The 18,350-nt window shown below is 43.8% G+C and overlaps 1 protein-coding gene across 2 annotated transcripts in view; it reads left to right on the plus strand.

Moving 5' to 3' along the window:
- The window catches only part of LOC118361847 (double C2-like domain-containing protein beta), a 47,748-nt gene that overhangs the window by 19,118 nt on the left and 10,280 nt on the right, over nucleotides 1-18,350 (plus strand). For both annotated transcript variants that reach the window (XM_052486594.1, XM_052486595.1), the window contains exons 5-8: nucleotides 6,684-6,793; nucleotides 12,314-12,440; nucleotides 12,592-12,648; nucleotides 14,506-14,630. In XM_052486594.1, coding sequence (XP_052342554.1) covers nucleotides 6,684-6,793; nucleotides 12,314-12,440; nucleotides 12,592-12,648; nucleotides 14,506-14,630 — 419 coding nt within the window. The remainder of the gene's footprint in view (nucleotides 1-6,683; nucleotides 6,794-12,313; nucleotides 12,441-12,591; nucleotides 12,649-14,505; nucleotides 14,631-18,350) is intronic.

An 18,350-nucleotide genomic window follows, 5' to 3' on the forward strand; every position in this document is an offset into this window, starting at 1 on the left:
CCATCATTACGCACATCAGCGCTTGCTGGATTCACCTGGACTCCATTACCTCGTTGATTGCCCCTCATGTATCTGTCTGTCCCTCGGTTAGATCCCTGTGTCAGCATTATTGCCGTAATGTCGTTTTGTTCCCCCTGTCCAGATGCTGTTCTTGTTTTGTTATATGTCCATTGTTTCATTGAATGTTCACTCCCTGTACTTGCTTCTCGTCTCCAGCGTCTGTCCTTACAATGTCATGGCTACAGATATGAGGGTTATTGGGCAATAGTCATTTACACAGGTTACTTTAGCGTTCTATGGCACAGGGACTATAGTGGTCAGCTTGAAACATGTAGGTTTTACAGACTGGGTCAGGGAGAGGTTGAAAATATCAGTGAAGACTGATACAGCTCGTATTTGCCCTATACAGCTCATTCAGTGCGGTCATAGTGCCAGCATCGGTTTGTGTTGGTAAATAGACAGCTACTCTCTTGGCGTATAGTATGGTCTACAGCTTATCATGAGGTATTTTAACTCGGGTGACCAGAACCTCAAGACTTCCTTAATATTAGAGTGTGCGCAGCCGCTGTTGTTAACAAAAATCCACACCACTTCCCCCCTAAACCTTACCTGACACTGCCTTGCGGACTTGACGATGCATGCGAAACCAGCTAGGTGTATATTATCCCCGTCCTGGTCCAGTTCTTCCGGGTCCCGTTGATAGGATCATCTTGAACAGAGCTCTTCCAGTTTGTTTGTTGTATGTTCACTAATAGAACTGGGGGTAGAGGCAGATTATTTATTTGCCGAATGTGGTTTTGTCAGGGTTCCCGCACGTTGGCCTCTCTTACGTCGCCTTTTCCTCTTCTGAGTCTTATAGCAGTGACAAACGGTGCCCACAAACTGTTCGGGCCTACAGAAAGCTGTCCCATCAGCTGACCTTTCCTTTCAGCACCATGGAGTGAATCCTTACCACCGCTACACCTGGCTATCAACGGGGCCTCATCTGGCAGTGAAATCGTTCAGTCAGCCTCATTTACTGCTTTAAAAAAAAAAACATAGCTGATATGGCTGACTTGCTTAAATAAACATGGCTACTACTGACTCCTTGTGGATTTGTGTAACTCTATAAAGAAAAAAGCATTCTCCTTCAATAATAACGAATACCGACTTTTGGACCATACACAAACATTATTATATTTATGTTCAGTAAATTCATAATGTTTATTATCACACTTAGCTCTATGTATGAGCAAGTGCTTATTCGTTCAGCACTTTCAAACTGTAAGATAAATTCAGATAGATGTTAGCTCAGATAAATTCAGATAGATGTTAGCTCAGATAAATTCAGATAGATGTTAGCTCAGATAAATTCCAGCGAGATGTTGAGGCCTTAACTTTACTCTTCTTTGTCACCACAAACACACAGAGAGAAAGAGAGAGAGAGAGAGAGAGAGAGAGAGAGACAGAGGGTTTGAGATAGATAGAGAGATAGAGGCTTGAGATAGAGAGAGAGAGAGAGAGAGAGAGAGAGAGAGAGAGAGAGAGAGAGAGAGAGAGAGAGAGAGAGAGAGAGAGAGAGAGAGAGAAAATGACGGTATCTCAGCTGTTAGCATACCATTTGAAGTATTTTATTGTGTGGTCTTAAAAGTAAGGAAAATACAATCACGGGGCTCCACTTTTATAGACAATATACTGGCGCAAAGACAGAGCATTGCACAAACAAAACAACCCTCGCAATATGAACTGGAATCACGTGAAATTTTTGTTGAACAAAAGTATTTGAATGTGAAGAGACTGTTACTGGCAAACATGGTTACAGGCCATCATCTACTATGATGGTCTGGTATATAGAGAACCACGTAAGCAAATTATAATAGGCTACACAAAGTAAGCGAAACAATGAAATGCATCATTCTAACATAGCCCAAGATGATGAATAATATACTAATCCGATAGACCTGTACATGTATAAGCAATATAACAATGGAGACTGTGACATAAGGGAATGATGAGCTGTCAAGCTGTAATTTCGATTAAGACATGAGTGAGCTGAAATGTACAGCACAGAATTCAGAACATGGGCCATTCTTACAGTATTCTCCTTGTACACCAAGTCAGAACCGTAGGATAAATAACGGGGGAACATAAGCAGACAATGAAAGCTCTTACAATATTCGATGATGGACATTTCTCCAAAAAAGTACGATCTTCGTCCCCATGTGTAGTTGCAAACCGTAGTCAAACTTTTTTTATGGCGGTTTTGGAGCAGTGGCTTCTTCCTTGCTGAGCGGCCTTTCAGGCTATGTCAATATAGGACTCGTTTTGCTGTGGATATAGATGCTTTTGTACCTGTTTCCTCCAGCATCTTCACAAGATCCTTTGCTGTTGTTCTGGGAGTGATTTAGCACTTTTCGCACCAAACTACATTAATCTCGAGAAGACAGAACGCTTCTCCTTCCTGAGTGGTATGATGGCTGCGTGGTTCCATTCTGTTTATACTTGGGTACTTATTTTTGTACCGATGAACGTGGTACCTTCAGGCGTTTGGAAATTGCTCCCAAGGATGATGCAGCCTTGTGAAGATCTACACATTTTTTTCTGAGGTCTTAGCTAATTTCTTTTGATTTTCCCATGATGTCAAGATGCAAGGTAGGCCTTGAAATACATCCACAGGTACACCTCCAATTCACTCAAATGATATCAATTAGCCTATCAGAAGCTTTTAAAGCCATGACATAATTTTTTGGAATTTTCCAAGCTGTTTAAAGGCACAATCAATGTATGTGAACTTCTTACCCACTGGAATTGTGATACCGTGAATTATAAGTGAAATAATCTGTCTGTAAATAATTGTTGGGAAAATTATTTGTGTCATGCACAAAGTAGATGTCCTAACCGACTTGCCAAAACTATAGTTTGTTATCATGAAATTTGTGGAGTCGTTGAAAAATGACTCCAACCTAAATGTATGTAAACTTCCGTCTTCAACTGTCGTTTTTGAGATGTAGTTTTTGCCACAATAAATTACATTAAAAGAGTAAACTAAACTAGTTCTTCTGACCAAATTACTAATCTACCACCTCCCTCAAAGTCCCACGCACAGTGATTGACAGGTCTGAAACCCTACCAACTCTGTGACTCACAAACATCCTGCCCCCTCTCCTGACAGTTCCACCCACAGTGATTGATTGACAGGCCAAACTGTTAAAGGTCAATACAAATTGACACATTGTTTTTCTTTACCCTAAGTGTCCACAGCAGCTGAGCCAGTAAAATACATATTTGAAGAACAAACATAATTGTGGCAATTCATATCTTCCAGTAAAACTGTAAATGGTTTTCATCTCAAGAGAAGACAGGTTTAAACCTGCTAATTCTGACTTTCTTTCTAGTTAGATCTGTCATTCTCATTGAACGCAAGTCTAAGAAGCAGTACATATCTTCTATGTGCGCTATTTCTGTTTCCTGTTCTTAAGTTTCCTTTTTGTGTCTCTTTACAACAGACTGAATTCAAATGACTTTCAGTCATTTTAAATGTAAATTCATGTCTTACTATTCAATACCACAACTTATTTTACAAACCTGGGAGTTAAAGTTGTTAAGGTTTTGGGGCGGCAGGTAGCCTAGTGGTTAGAGTGTTGGACTAGTAACTGAAAGGTTGCAAGATCAAATCCCTGAGCTGACAAGGTACAATTATGTTGTTCTGCCCCTGAACAAGGCAGTTCACCCACTGTTCCTAGGCCATCATTGAAAATAAGAACTTGTTCTTAACTGACTTGCCTAGTTAAATAAAGGTTAAAAAAAAAACTATTAAATAATTTAGCTGTGTATTTCGGTTGGAATCAAGGCATTAAAATGTACCGGAGGCCACCAAAATAGAGCTTGTTCTGCAAATTTTATTTACACTAGCCCGGGAACTCTACTTTTTCTATTTGACTGGCAGTCCAAATATCAAAACTGGGCTTTGGCTTTAGGGCTAAATGTTACTAGCTAGCTAATGTAGCATGTTGACACGCTACGTTGACTGAAAAGGAGTTGTTTTGGCACTTCGCTGGTTAATGTGACATTTCTCTGTGCTCCACAGCATTGTTTTGGTCCCATTTTACCGGCTTTGTTGAGATTTTTGGAGTTGTTGTTCTTGGGAATGGTTGGGAGGTTTGGCAGCTGACACAATCTTCTCAGGTTGATTGTTGCTGGCGGCCATCTTGGGTTTGGGTCAACATCAAAGTAAGTTGTGATAGCCGCATGGAGACAGAGCCAGACAGGTATTATAAACACTATGTCTGTGGTCGAACCCAAAAAATACAGGTCTGCTTCTGTTAATTCCCTCGTCCCCTCCTCCTTTTGTTCCACACAGTATTTCTCCATCCTGCCCTCCGTCCCGTCTCTGTCACTATCTCTCTATCTCTATGTGACCCTCTATGACCTTGAAATAGCAACACAATGCCAAGAGAAGGACGGGAGGTAAAGGGGTGAGAGAAGGAGGGAGCTGGGGGGGGGGTGGATGAGGGGAGGGCAGCAGCAGGTGGTTGTCATGGAAACTGCACCGATTGTTACACTGCTCACGTCAACAGGCGAGTGTAGATGGGGGGGATATACGTCAGCGCATACGTAAGTACCCACAAACCCCTGTTTGGTAAATATCAACCACATGAGTCTACGGCGCCGAGGAGTGGGGAGCACGTGAGCGTGAAACAGAGGATGACAGGCAGGGAGGGACTCACACACATACACACCTCCTTGCACACACAGGGGCACGAGCACACACACACACTCTCCCTCTCCCTCTTTTTTCTTACTTACACTCACACACACACACATACACACACACACAGGGAGAGACTCCCACATAGATACACACTCCTTCACACACCAGCTTCCACACATACAGGGGCACAAGCTGATTCCTCCTACTAAAGGACCGCCGGACTCACTTGGACAGAAACACCTGACTAAACACACCTCCACAGAAACACACACTTGCTCTCTCTCTCTCATGCACAAAAACATAACAAAAACATAATACACACCATGACACACTCTCTCCTACCTCACACACACTCACACATTGCACACATCACACAGAGAGAGAGAGAGGGAGAAAGAAAGACAGAGAGAGAGAGAGAGAGAGAGAGAGAGAGAGAGAGAGAGAGAGAGAGAGAGAGGGGGAGAAAGGAAGACAGAGAGAGAGAGAGAGAGAGAGAGAGAGAGAGAGAGAGAGAGAGAGAGAGAGAGAGAGAGAGAGGAGGACAGAGACATAAACTGAGAGAGAAAGTGTGAGAGAGGTGAAAAGATTGAGAGAGAGAGCGAGAGCAGTGGGAGTGGTTCTAGGTATCTTCCCGGCTCAACGTTCTCATCTGCTCCCTGTCCCAATTGTGGCGCATGGAGAATGAGATTTCTGAGTCACAGTCTTAGCCAGTTGCGTGTGTGAGCTCGGGGAACAGGGGAGAGAGGGAAAGGAAGAGAGGGAGAGTGTCCATATAGACGGATGCAGGGAGAGGGAGAGGCTAAGAATGAAATATTTAGGGGAACATGTAACAGCATTGATGACGGGGGGGAAGGGAGCGAGGGAGAGAAAGAGAGATGGAGCCAGGCAGGCAAAAAAAAAAATTGACACCATATGCTGTTTTGGCCGGGATGTACCTGGGGGTATCGATGGAAAAGCGGAGATGAGAAAGAGGGGGGAAAAGAGTGAAGGATGAGAGAGAGGGAGAGAGATGAAACGAAGTAGGGAGGAATGAAGGAATTTGAGAGATTTGAGGAAGAAAGTGAGAGATAGAGAAAGGTTTAGAGAGAGAGAAGGATGCAGAGAGAGAGGCAATTAGCTCCGGAGCAACAGAATGCCCCGGGGAGCTGGGATTTAGGCTCATGCTTGAGCAACTTGGGAGTATACAGTCCTTCGCTCTCTTGGTGCGTTTGTGCACGTCTATGTGCATGCGTGCTTGCTTGCATGCGTGCGTGTGCATGTGTGTCCGTGTTTGTGTTTGTGTGTGTGTGTGTGCACTGGGGGGGATTCAAGACCAAGTAAGTGAGGAAGCGTGCCTGGTCTCGGCATCAAAACAAGACACAGCCGTTGTGTAACCAAGAAAATAAATGAAATATGTAAAACAGCAGCACGTCCTGGAGGCAACATATAATGGAAAATAGTAGCTAGAAACGGCCAATGTGATAACCCTGCTTTCTCAATCATTCATGAAGGGGAAGTTAGCGTAGCATTATCGGACACTAACGCTAGGCCTTTCTTCATTGAGAGGCTTTGATTTTTCATGCCAATTGTGTTAGCGCGGCCTAATTGACAGGTGTGGTGTGTTAGCGTTAGCGCAGTGCTTGTTTGCAGGTCTGGCCGGTAGTGGTGCTAGCGACAGGCTAGGGGAGACAGACAGGTGACGTGGGGAAGCCTCATGTCCTCCTGTTCTCCTCTATAAAGTAGGTGAGCAGATGTCTACCATTTCCTGGGGGAAGGAGATAAATGATGTTTCCTCTCTCTCTCTCTCTCTCTCTCTCTCTCTCTCATATCTCTTCCCACCTGTCACTTTCTCAGTCCCCCATTTCTTTCCCCTATGCTCCCACACCCACTATTTTCTATACTTTTAATTTCTCTCTCCTCTCTCCCTCTTTCAACCAATCCTTTCTCTCCCCCTTTTTGAACCTCCCTTCTCCATCTCTCATCCCTCTCTCCTTCTCACTTTCGTCCCCTGCAGGCGAACAAGCTCCGCACCAAAACACTGAAGAACACTCTGAACCCGGTGTGGAGTGAGACACTGATGTACCACGGCATCACCGCTATCGACATGACCACCAAAACCCTCAGGTACTGAACTACAGAGAACTACAACTCCTATATGTATGTTATACTGGCATATTTTATAAAACAACTTGCCTACAGTTCCCAGAGGGCCATCGGGCCAATTAATTATCCAACGGACGAACACACACACTGGCCACACACACTGGCCAACTGTTCCATTAGCAGTCGCCGCGGTAACACACTCAGGTGTTGGCTCTTGTTCAGAGTCTCAGCCCCCTCATTCCTCAAGTGCTCTTGATACAGAGCGCTGAAGTGATGTAGGTCGAGTGCGGCAACTTTGTGCGCGTGTGTTTGTGTTTGTGTGTTTGGCACCGTCATGATAATGCAGCAATGTCAAACCCATGCCTCAGGGATATACACACAGACATAGGCACACACGCACGCACACACACACACACACACACACACACACACACACACACACACACACACACACACACACACACACACACACACACACACACACACACACACACACACACACACACACACACACACACACACACGCACGCACATACAATGCCTTCAGAAAGTATTCACACCCCTCAACTTTTTCCACATTTTGTTGCGTTACAAGGTGGAATTAAAATGTCATATTTTTTGTTAGCAATCTACACAAAATATTCTGTCAAAGTGGAAGAAAAATTCAAACTTTTGTTTAAAAAAATATATAAAATATAAGCACTATTAAATCTGGATTACATAAGTATTCAACCCCCTGGGTCAATACATGTTAGAATCACCTTTGGCAGTGTTTAAAGCAGTGAGTCTCTCTGGGTAAGCCTCTAAGAGCTTTGCCAACATGGATTGAACAATGTTTGCACATTAGTCTTTAAGGAATTCTTCAAGCTCTGTCAAGATGGTTGTTGATCCTTGCTAGACAGCCATGTTCAAGTCTTGCAGTCAAAACTGTAACTTGGCCACTCAGGAACATTCAATGTCGTCTTGGTAAGCAACTCCAGTGTATATTTGGCCTTGTGCTTTAGGTTTGCTGAAAGGTGCATTTGTCTCCCAGTGTCTGGTGGAAAGAAGACTGAACCAGGGTTTCCTCTAGGATTTTGCCTGTGCTTAGCTCTATTCCATTTATTTTTTATCCCAAAAAAGTCCCCAGTCCTTGCCAATGACCTGCATACCCATAACATGATGCAGCCACCATCATGCTTGAAAATATGAAGAGAGGTACTCAGTGATGTGTTGTGTTTGGAATTTCCCCAAATGTAACTCCATATTCAGGACATAAAGTTCATTTCTTTGCCATATTTTTTGCAGTTCTACTTGAGTGCCTTATTGCAAACATGATGCATGTTTTGGAATATTTGTATTCTGTACAGGCTTCCTTCTTTTCACTCTGTAATTTAGGTTAGTATTGTGGAGTAACTGCAATGTTGTTGATCCATCCTCAGTTTTCTCTGTTTGCGGCCATGGTCTCATGTTGAAAAAATCCTTGGGTTGTTTCCTTCCTTTCCGGCAACTGAGTTAGGAAGGACGCCTGTATCTTTGTAGTGACTGGGAGTATTGATACACCACCCAAAGTGTAATTAATAACTTCACCATGCTCAAAGGCATATTGAGCGTCCGCTTTAAAAAATGTGACCCATCTACCCAATAGGTGCCCTTCTTTGCGAGGCATTGGAAAACCTCCCTGGTCTTTGTGGTTGGAATCTGTGTTTGATACTCACTGCTTTACTGAGGGACCTTACAGATCATTGTGTGTGTGGAGTACAGAAAGGTAATTCAAAAAATCATTTTAAAACACTCTTATTGCACACCTTGCACACTTATTATGTGATTTGTTCAGCAAATGTGTACTCCTGAACTTATTTAGGCTTGCCATAACAAAGTGGTTGATCACTTATTGGCTCAAGACATTTCAGCTTTTCATTTTGAATTCACTTGTAAAAATGTCTAAAAACACAATTCCACTTTGACATGATGGGATATTGTGTGTTGGCCGGTGACGCACAATTTCTATTTGATTCATTTTAACACAGCAAATTGTAGAAAAAGTCAAGGGAGGTGAATACTTTCTGATTGCACTGTACACACACTTCTCACCCCTTATTCTAATGCATCTGGTCTGCAGTGTGTGCTGGACAGATACCCTCTGGCATGCAGTCAAGGGCAGACACTGGGCAGAGAAGCCATGTAGCGCCCCCTCCCCACAGACACAAACACACACCAAGCTCCCAAACACACACACTCCATCTCTTTGTAGATAAGGATTCAGGAAAGACCCTGAATGCCCGGGGAAGCCACCTGACCTCCAGCCAAGGATACAGCTTCCAGACACAGGCCAGCACAGAAGCTAGGGAGAGTCAGGAAAGGGAGGACAGAACGGAAGAGGGAGAGGGAGGGGTGCCAAGAAAGAGAGGATAAAATGTGGGGAAGAGGGGGATGCCAAGAATGAGGGGAGAGAGAGAGAGAGGGAGGGATGCCAAGAAAGAGGGTATAGATGAGGACAGACAGGGGGAAGGAAAGAGAGGAGAGAAGAGAGAATTGGGGTTCCTAGAAAGAGGGGATAGAGGTGGAGAAAGAGAGGGAAATGGTGGAGAGAAAGAGGCACAGTGCTTGGGAGAGGGAGAACATTTTCAGATGAGTAGGAGAGAGAGTTATATAGAAATAGATAGACAGTGGGGGAGTGGATGCAGGGCAAACCATGAGAGAGAAAAAGTTGAGGGGAGAGAGTGATAGATGAAAAGAGAAAGTAATCACTGGGAATTTGGAATTAGCATAGCATAGGCAGTGGATGTGAATAGGGAATTGTAGCGTAGCATAGTGGATGGGGAAAGGGAATTGTAGCGTAGCATAGAGTGGATGGGGATAGGGAATTGTAGCGTAGCATAGGGACTGATAATGGTAATATGCATTTAGCATCCAGCAAGGACTTTTGTGTGTTATAACTTCAGGCGCAAGGCAATAGCTGTAACTTAAATTGTTCAAAAATGCTGCTCCTATACTTGTTAGTAAACTACAGGGTTGGGTCTTGGCAATTGTGCTGTAAATGTCTTCCTCTTATGTCATATTTCTCTGCTTCAAACAATAAATGTATGCCAAAGGGAAGATATTCACGATAAAAAAAAAAACTTTTGCATTCTCCTAACTAATGGTTAAGGTTAGGATTGGGCGAGGGGAAGTTTATCCTAGATCTGTACCCAGGGGAAACTTGACCCCGCGGCATCCTACGGTCAGTCAATGGAGAGCTCCACAGCGGTGTAGAAAAGGTTCTGTTGGCTCGGTGTGACAAGACCACGGCCTCCTGGTTCGGCAGCTTGTCATAGCCCAGGCAAGACCGACAGAGTGCCAGTCTGATGGCAGAACTACATTGTTCCCACCTCTCTATCTCTCGACAGTAGAACCTCAAAGACACAAACCTCAGAGGACCAACCAGTCAACTGAACAGGCAAAGATCAAACCCCTCCAGTACACATATTAAATGAAGAAAAAAAAAAACTTCTGTCTGCTACAGACAAACGTAAAAATAAATAAAAAAGTGCTGTAGAACATAAGCTATTTATAATGTCTGGCTAAATTATTAGAGAACACAATAAATCATTTTCTGTAACGGTTTGATGCACGGTGAATTTCAGACGTTTCGGTTCAGACCTCCATCCAACATGTTCCCATCACTGAGGTCCTACTGTGTCTCTCTACGCTGAGTATACAAAACAATGATATCTCCATTGTCAGGGTTTTCCTGTGGTGAAGTAGAGGACCAAAACGCAGCGTGGTTATATTGACTCATGTTTAATAAAAACCGATAAACATGAACACTACAAAACAATAAACGTGGAAAACCAAAAACAGCCCTATCTGGTGCAAAACACAGAGACAGGAACAATCACCCACAAAGCCCAACACAAAACAGGCTACCTAAATATGGTTCCCAACCAGAGACAATGACTAACACCTGCCTCTGATTGAGAACCATATCAGGCCAAACATAGAAATAGACAAACCAGACACACAACATAGAATGCCCACACAGCTCACGTCCTGACCAACACTAAAACAAGGAAAACACATACGAACGATGGACAGAACGTGACATCCATGCCTTAGACTGACCAGGTGAATCCAGGTGAAAGCTATGATCCCATATTGATGTCACTTGTTAAATCCACTTCACTTTGTGTAGATGAAGGGGAGGAGACAGGTTAAAGAATTATTTTTAAGCCCCGAGACAATTGAGACATGGATTATGTGTGTGTGTGTGTCATTCAGTTGGTGAATAGGCGAGACAAGTGCTGTTGAACGGGGTATGGTAGTAGGTGCCAGACTCGCCGGTCTGTGTCAATAACTGCAACGCTGCTGGGTTTTTCACACTAAACAGTTTCCTGTGTGTAACAAGAATGGTCCACCACCCAAAAGGACATCCAGACAACTTGACACAACCCGGGGGGAAGCATTGGAGTCAACATGGGACAAGCATCCATGTGGAAACGCTTTCGACACCTTGTAGAGTCCACGCCCCCGACGAAATGAGGTTGTTCTGAGGGCAAAACAAACTCTCACCATCATTTAATATAGAATGACACATAAAATGGCGACTGATCCCGTTATATAAGAATTGGTCAAATGCATGTTACTGCGACCCTGAGGTATGTCTCACACTGATAAAGATGCAAAGAACACGGTTTGGGTGAAATTGTGGGAGTATGAGAGCGAGAGAGAGAGAGAGAGAGAGAGAGAGAGAGCACCCGGGCTACAGCCCAGAGGGATATGCAGCAAGGTGAGAGAACATCTGAGAGCAGGAGGGTAGAGTAGCAGTTGAAGGAGTAAACACGACTAGCATACCGCAGTTGTCATAAAGACATGAGACAAACCTTAGCCTATTCTCAGTTCTTGAAACGTCTCAAGTGCACTACAGACAAAGCGGACAGACAGACGTTCAGACAGGCAGGCAGACAGACATGTACATCACAGAGTGTAGCTACAGTTAACTGGCAAAATTAAGGAAACACCAACATATGGTGTCTTAATAGGGCGTTTGGGCTCCACGAGCCAGAACAGCTTCAATGCACATTGTCGTAGATTCTATAAGTGTCTGGTGGTGGAAAATGTTGCCTCAGGTGACGCTCCAGAATCTCCCATAAGTGTTGGGTTGAGATCTGGTCACATGATCATGGCATATGGTTTATATAATTTTCATGCTCATCAAACCATTCAACGGCCAGTCCTGCCCTGTGGATGGGGCATTGTCATCCTATGGGGGCATAGCCATCGTAGCCTAAGCATGCTGGGATGTTAATTGCTTAATTAACTCAGGAACCACACCTGTGTGGAAGCATCTGCTTTTAATATACTTTGTATCCCTCATTTCCTCAAGTGTTTCCATTATTCTGGCAGTTACCTGTAGCTCAGTGGGGCTTCTATTTGCAGCTTTGAGAAGTCCAGAGTTTACCGATAGACACGGATCCAAATGAGCACAATGCTCACTGCTTGCTCTCTGCTAGGACATGTATCTTTCTCACTTTCTGCATGTGTATGTGGCATGCCTGTCTGTGTGTATCTGTGTGTGTGTAGGCTGTGTGTGTGCGACATGGACAGGCTCGGTCGTAACGAGTTTATCGGAGAGGTCCGGGTCGCCTTGAAGAAACTGAGCAAGGGCGAGAGCAAAAGATTCAAAATGGGTCTGGAGAGAATCACACAGGTATGTAGTGGATGTGTGTGTTTGTGTGCGTGCGTGTGAGTATATGCGCGTGAGTGTGTGTGTGTGTGCGTGTGTGTATGCGTCAGTTCGCCAATGGGCTCTAATGATTTACAAAGTGTGTATTGAAATCAACCTCCCTTCTCCCACTCAGAACAAAGACATCAACAAAGAAACTGTGGAGCAAGGAACACCTGTAGCTGAGGAAGAGGTACGAAGATTACCATAATTGTCATACATATTGTCGACGCTGTCAATCACCACATCCTCATCGTCAGACTCGATAGCCTTGGTTTCTCAAATGATTGCCTCGCCTGGTTCACCAACTACTTCTCTGATAGAGTTCAGTGTGTCAAACGGAGGGCCTGTTGTCCGGGCCTCTGGCAGTCTCTGGGGGTGCCACAGGGTTCAATGCTTGGACCGACTCTCTTCTCTGTATACATCAATGATGTCGCTCTTGCTGCTGGTGAGTCTCTGATCCACCTCTACGCAGACGACACCATTCTGTATACTTCTGGCCATACAACTCTCCTTCCGTGGCCTCCAATTGCTCTTAAATACAAGTAAAACTAAATGCATGCTCTTCAACCGATCGCTGCCTGCACCTGCCTGCCCGTCCAACATCACTACTCTGGACGGTTCTGACTTGGAATATGTGGACAACTACAAATACCTAGGTGTCTGGTTAGGCTGTAAACTCTCCTTCCAGACTCATATCAAACATCTCCAATCCAAAGTTAAATCTAGAATTGGCTTCCTATTTCGCAACAAAGCATCCTTCACTCATGCTGCCAAACATACCCTTTTAAAACTGACCATCCTACCGATCCTCGACTTCGGCAATGTCATTTACAAAATAGCCTCCAACACTCTACTCAATAAATTGGATGCAGTCTATCACAGTGCCATCCGTTTTGTCACCAAAGCCCCATATACTACCCACCACTGTGACCTGTACGCTCTCGTTGGCTGGCCCTCACTTAATACTCGTCGTTAAACCCACTGGCTCCAGGTCATCTACAAGACCCTGCTAGGTAAAGTCCCCCCTTATCTCAGCTCACTGGTCACCATAGCAGCACCCACCTGCAGCACGCGCTCCAGCATGTATATCTCTCTGGTCACCACCAAAACCAATTCTTCCTTTGGCCGCCTCTCCTTCCAGTTCTCTGCTGCCAATGACTGGAACGAACTACAAAAATCTCTGAAACTGGAAACAGTTATCTCACTCACTAGCTTTAAACACCAGCTGTCAGAGCAGCTCACAGATTACTGCACCTGTACATAGCCCATCTATAATTTAGCACAAACAACTACCTCTCCCCCTACTGTATTTATTTATTTATTTTGCTCCTTTGCACCCCATTATTTCTATCTCTACTTTGCACATTCTTCCACTGCAAATCTACCATTCCAGTGTTTTACTTGCTATATTGTATTTACTTCGCCACCATAGTCTTTTTTTGCCTTTACCTCCCTTATCTCACCTCATTTGCTCACATTGTATATAGACACATTTTTCTACTGTATTATTGACTGTATGTTTGTTTTACTCCATGTGTAACTTTGTGTTGTTGTTTGTGTCGAACTGCTTTGCTTTATCTTGGCCAGGTCGCAATTGTAAATGAGAACTTGTTCTCAACTGGCCTACCTGGTTTAAATAAAGGTGAAATAAAAATAAAAAATATAAAAAATAGTGGAGATTGTCATATAGATATAGTAGTGGCCGTAGCAGGAGTACTAACATTAGTTGTGCTACTACTAGTACTGTAGTAGTACTAATAACAGTGGTGCCACGATTACAACAGTAGTACTAATCCCAGGGTTATTGACAGCCTTGTCATTGATTTCCCAATATGCAATTGAATTAATATGATTATTTTCATTCATTTTATAACTTAAATTACCCTATTGTATGTTTTTAATTGCCTGTTTTACATGTGTTGGTTTTAATCTGACATACATTAATTAAATCTGACATTTAATTGGCATACATTAAGGGCACTATGAATAAAGTTGATTTTTAGATTTGTAGTGGTGTCATGGCTAATTGTGTCACCCCCTCCCCCAGCGTGGTCGTATCCTGGTGTCGCTCTGCTACAGCCCAGAAAAGAGCTGTTTACTGGTTGGCATCGTACGCTGTGCCCACCTCGCCGCCATGGACTCCAATGGGTACTCTGACCCCTTCGTCAAGATGTAAGTCTTGACACACACACACACACACACACATACACACACACACACACACACACAAAGGATGGAATGATGATGTGATGATGGATGGAGGAACGAATGGAGGAAAGGTTGTTGTTGTCCCTTGTCGTTTCACATTACTTGTTGTTATACATTGGTAGGTCTTGTGGTGTCCTGTTGCTAGATGCCAGTCAGCAGTCATCCCAGTTGTGCCGGCTGGATCATATAGGTCAGCAACAAAGGCTCTCTGGCATTACCGCAAAATTGGAAGAGGCAAGTGGAAGGGGGAGAAAGTAAATAACTTGTCTGTCGGCCCTGAATTAAAGACCAAAATTGGTTAAAGAAAATTGTGCTGAATAAAAAAAGTATACCCGTGTCATTTAAGGACAGCTGTGCCATATAGATTGCAACATAGTTGGGAAGAGATGTTGTTTTAGCGTTTCCATAGAACGACAACAGATTCAAAACGTAGAGTTTTTCTCCATTTAAATGACTCTACAAAATTCTTGCAACCAATAGAATGTTGTATACAGTACATATATTGTGATACAGTATGTCACATTGACAGACTCTACCACAACCTTAGTGCCTGAGTCATGACACGTTGAAACTGTATTTACGCTCCCATACAAATTGACAGGGGACTGACTGGCATAGAGGAATACAAGCAACATAAATAAATAATCACCTGCTCTAACTCACTAGTCAATGTTTCCCAATCTGTTCACACTTACCCCCTCGCCTGCATATTTTCTCTTCCAGTTTGGGAAGACAGCACCCCTGATTCAACTAATCAGCTACTCGTCAAGCCTTTGATTGGTTGAATCGGGTGCGCAGGATGTGCTGGTTCTGGGCTGCAGCGAAAGAATTGTGCAGTCGCGAAAGGTTTCCTAGGAGCACATTGGGAATCACTGTGGTGGCATTATGTAAGCTAGCGGGTTCATTGTTATTCATATGAGAACCTGTACTGTACATATACTGTCGGCATCGTGTCTTGACAGAGCATTCGGGCTGAGCCGGAGTCCCAAATGGCACCACATTTCCTGCGGGCCATGGTCAAAAGGTAGTGCACTGGGGGAAATAGGATGCCATTTGGGACGACACTCTCGGCGTAAATGGCTAATCGTTATTCATGCACTTCGCACCTGAATATGAAAATCCCTGACAGTCATTCGATTCGGGTTCTACGCCTACATGGTTTCATCAACAAAAAAAAAAGTCATTTTTGCTGTTTGCTTGTAGTGTTGATTTTGATGAGGCATCATCTGCAAGCGGTATATCTACATAAGATTTTTACAAAGTGTCTTTGCTGCGAGTTGAGAGCCAATGAAATCCGATCCCCTCCGCTCGCAAAGGTTGCGCCGGTCTTCCCCTTCGTTTGAGGAAAGATTTCAAATTGTCGTGTTAAAAAAAAAAAGAGTAACGTTAAAATACCTATCATGTTACACATTTAATCATGTCAGAACGCGTTGAAAACTTCACCCAGAGTAAAACCTTTTGTAGGATTTAATACAAATATTTCATTGATAGGAGCGGGGGAAACACCAAAACACAGCAAAGACGTCATTCACGATAAGTAATCAAATAAAGACAGCCCTTCTAAAAGCCTACTTTCACACCATAGCCTGCTGAATTTGCAAGATCACTTTTCTTTCATTTAGATTTTGGCACAAATGTAAATGTGGCACTGACTCGCCCGTGGATTGATGTTTCAGCGTTGTCTCAACGAAGAGTTTGGCGCTCGACTATCCACGTGCAGTTAGCAGCTGGCTAGCTTCAGTTAGCTGAGGAGATCTAGCTCGCTTCGTAGTATTACCCCTCTGATTCATAGCGTAGGGCTCTGGGTTCACTTGTTCGTAAACTGTGGTGAGGAAGGGTGGGACTTGAATGGAGTGACTATACATCCAAATGTGTAAATCAAAGACGAGATTGGACAACGGTACAAATAATAAGACATGTATAATCAATCAAATGTATTTATAAAGCCCTTTTTACATCAGCCGTCACAAAGTGCTGTACAGAAACCCAACCTATAACCCCAAACCGCAAGCAATGCAGATGTTGAAGCACGGTGGCTAGGAAAAACTCCCTAAAAAGTCAGAAACCTAGAGAGGAAACCAGGATCAGAGGGGTGGCCAGTCCTCTTCTGGCAGTGCCGGGTTAGAGGTTATAACAGTACATGGCCAAGATGTTCAAACGTTCATAGATGACCAGCAGGGTCAAATAATAATAATTATCACAGTGGTTGTAGAGGGTGCAACAGGTCAGCACCTCAGGAGTAAATGTCAGTTGACTTTTCAAAGCCAAGCATTGAGAGGTAGAGAGGTAGACAGAGAGAGAGATTTTCATGTATTGGAGTGATATAGATATGTTTAATGCATCACCAACCCGTAATCCTCTGCACCCCCCACCCCCGTTCCTATTGAAATGTAGGAAAATATGTAGGAGGTAGGAACTCCGTCTAAAGACCAAGAGATGGAGAGGAGAGGTTAGTCAACAGGGGCTTAAAGAGGTCTATCACTAACCATGTATACTCTCATTCTCATTGGTGACTCCCCGAAACTTGTACTACTCCTCCAACTCCCCCATTGAGATTATTGAGCTCTGAAGCGAAGACTAGAATCAGACAAAGGAACGAAGCAGAGAAGCAGTAAGCAGACCCGTGGGGGACAAATAGAGCTGTTTTTCTTTCTTCTTTTTTTTTCCCTTTTCCTCATTTTTCTCCACTTTTTGCTGTTCATTGATTGGTTCCTGTTCTTCAGAGCCAGAGCTGGGTGTCTTATCTGCATCTATTTTGATGTACGGCGCGATAGAGTCCTGGAGCCAAGAGATTGTCTCTGTTTTTCTCTCATTTTAATCTCTTTAAAAAAAATCTTTGACATGCAGTATCTGTTGTTTAGTATGTCAGAGCTGCGTTCAAGGAGCTCTCTTATTTCAACGTCACAAATCTTATTTTAGGCACAGAGTTTCTCATATTTTGCTGTGTTGGATGTGCAGTTCAGTATCTGAGTTATGTTCAAGGCACTCTCTTATTTTACAGTCACAAATCCAATTATTTGTCTACGACATCCACTCCATGTGATTAAGTAGGCTTCTGTCTGAGTTGCGTTCAAGTCTCTTTTCTCTTAGCTTCTCATCTTTCCTGTCTCTGAGATTCCTCGCCTGTTATTCAGGAGCGAGGCCTATATCTGAGCTGCGTTCGACCCTCTCGCTCTCTCGTCTTGTACAGTCTCAACTCTCTTAGAATTTCTTTGTTGGCATACACTGCCTGTTATATAGTAGCCTGTGTCTGAGCTGCGTTCGAGACACTGTCTCTTCTCTCACAGTCTCAAATCTCTTTGAAATTCACCAGCTGCTTTTTAGTTAGTAGCCTATTATGTCTGAGCTGCGTTCGGAGACACCATCTCTCTTCTCGTTGTTCTGTGTGTTTGTCTGAAGTGTGTTCAGTCAAGCTGGTCGGTAGAATCAGAAGCAGCGGAGTGTTGCAACTGCGGCTGCTGTTGTATCGCCTCAGAGCGAGGAGTCCTGTTAATCCTATTTTGACGAGTTCTGTCGTGCCTGCCTGTGTTCTTTTGTTGTTCCTCAAAGGGAGCAACTATTCGCCTGTACTGCTTGTGACGGCGGTTCAAAGACATACTCTGTAAGTCTGTAGGGAAAGACAGTGCTCAAAAGTGAGTGGAGGTGCAGCTGAAATGTAAGGTTTTACATGAGTGGGAAAAGGCG

The sequence above is a fragment of the Oncorhynchus keta genome, chromosome 29 (genome assembly GCF_023373465.1).
Source record: "Oncorhynchus keta strain PuntledgeMale-10-30-2019 chromosome 29, Oket_V2, whole genome shotgun sequence".
Classification (NCBI taxonomy): Eukaryota; Metazoa; Chordata; class Actinopteri; order Salmoniformes; family Salmonidae; genus Oncorhynchus; species Oncorhynchus keta.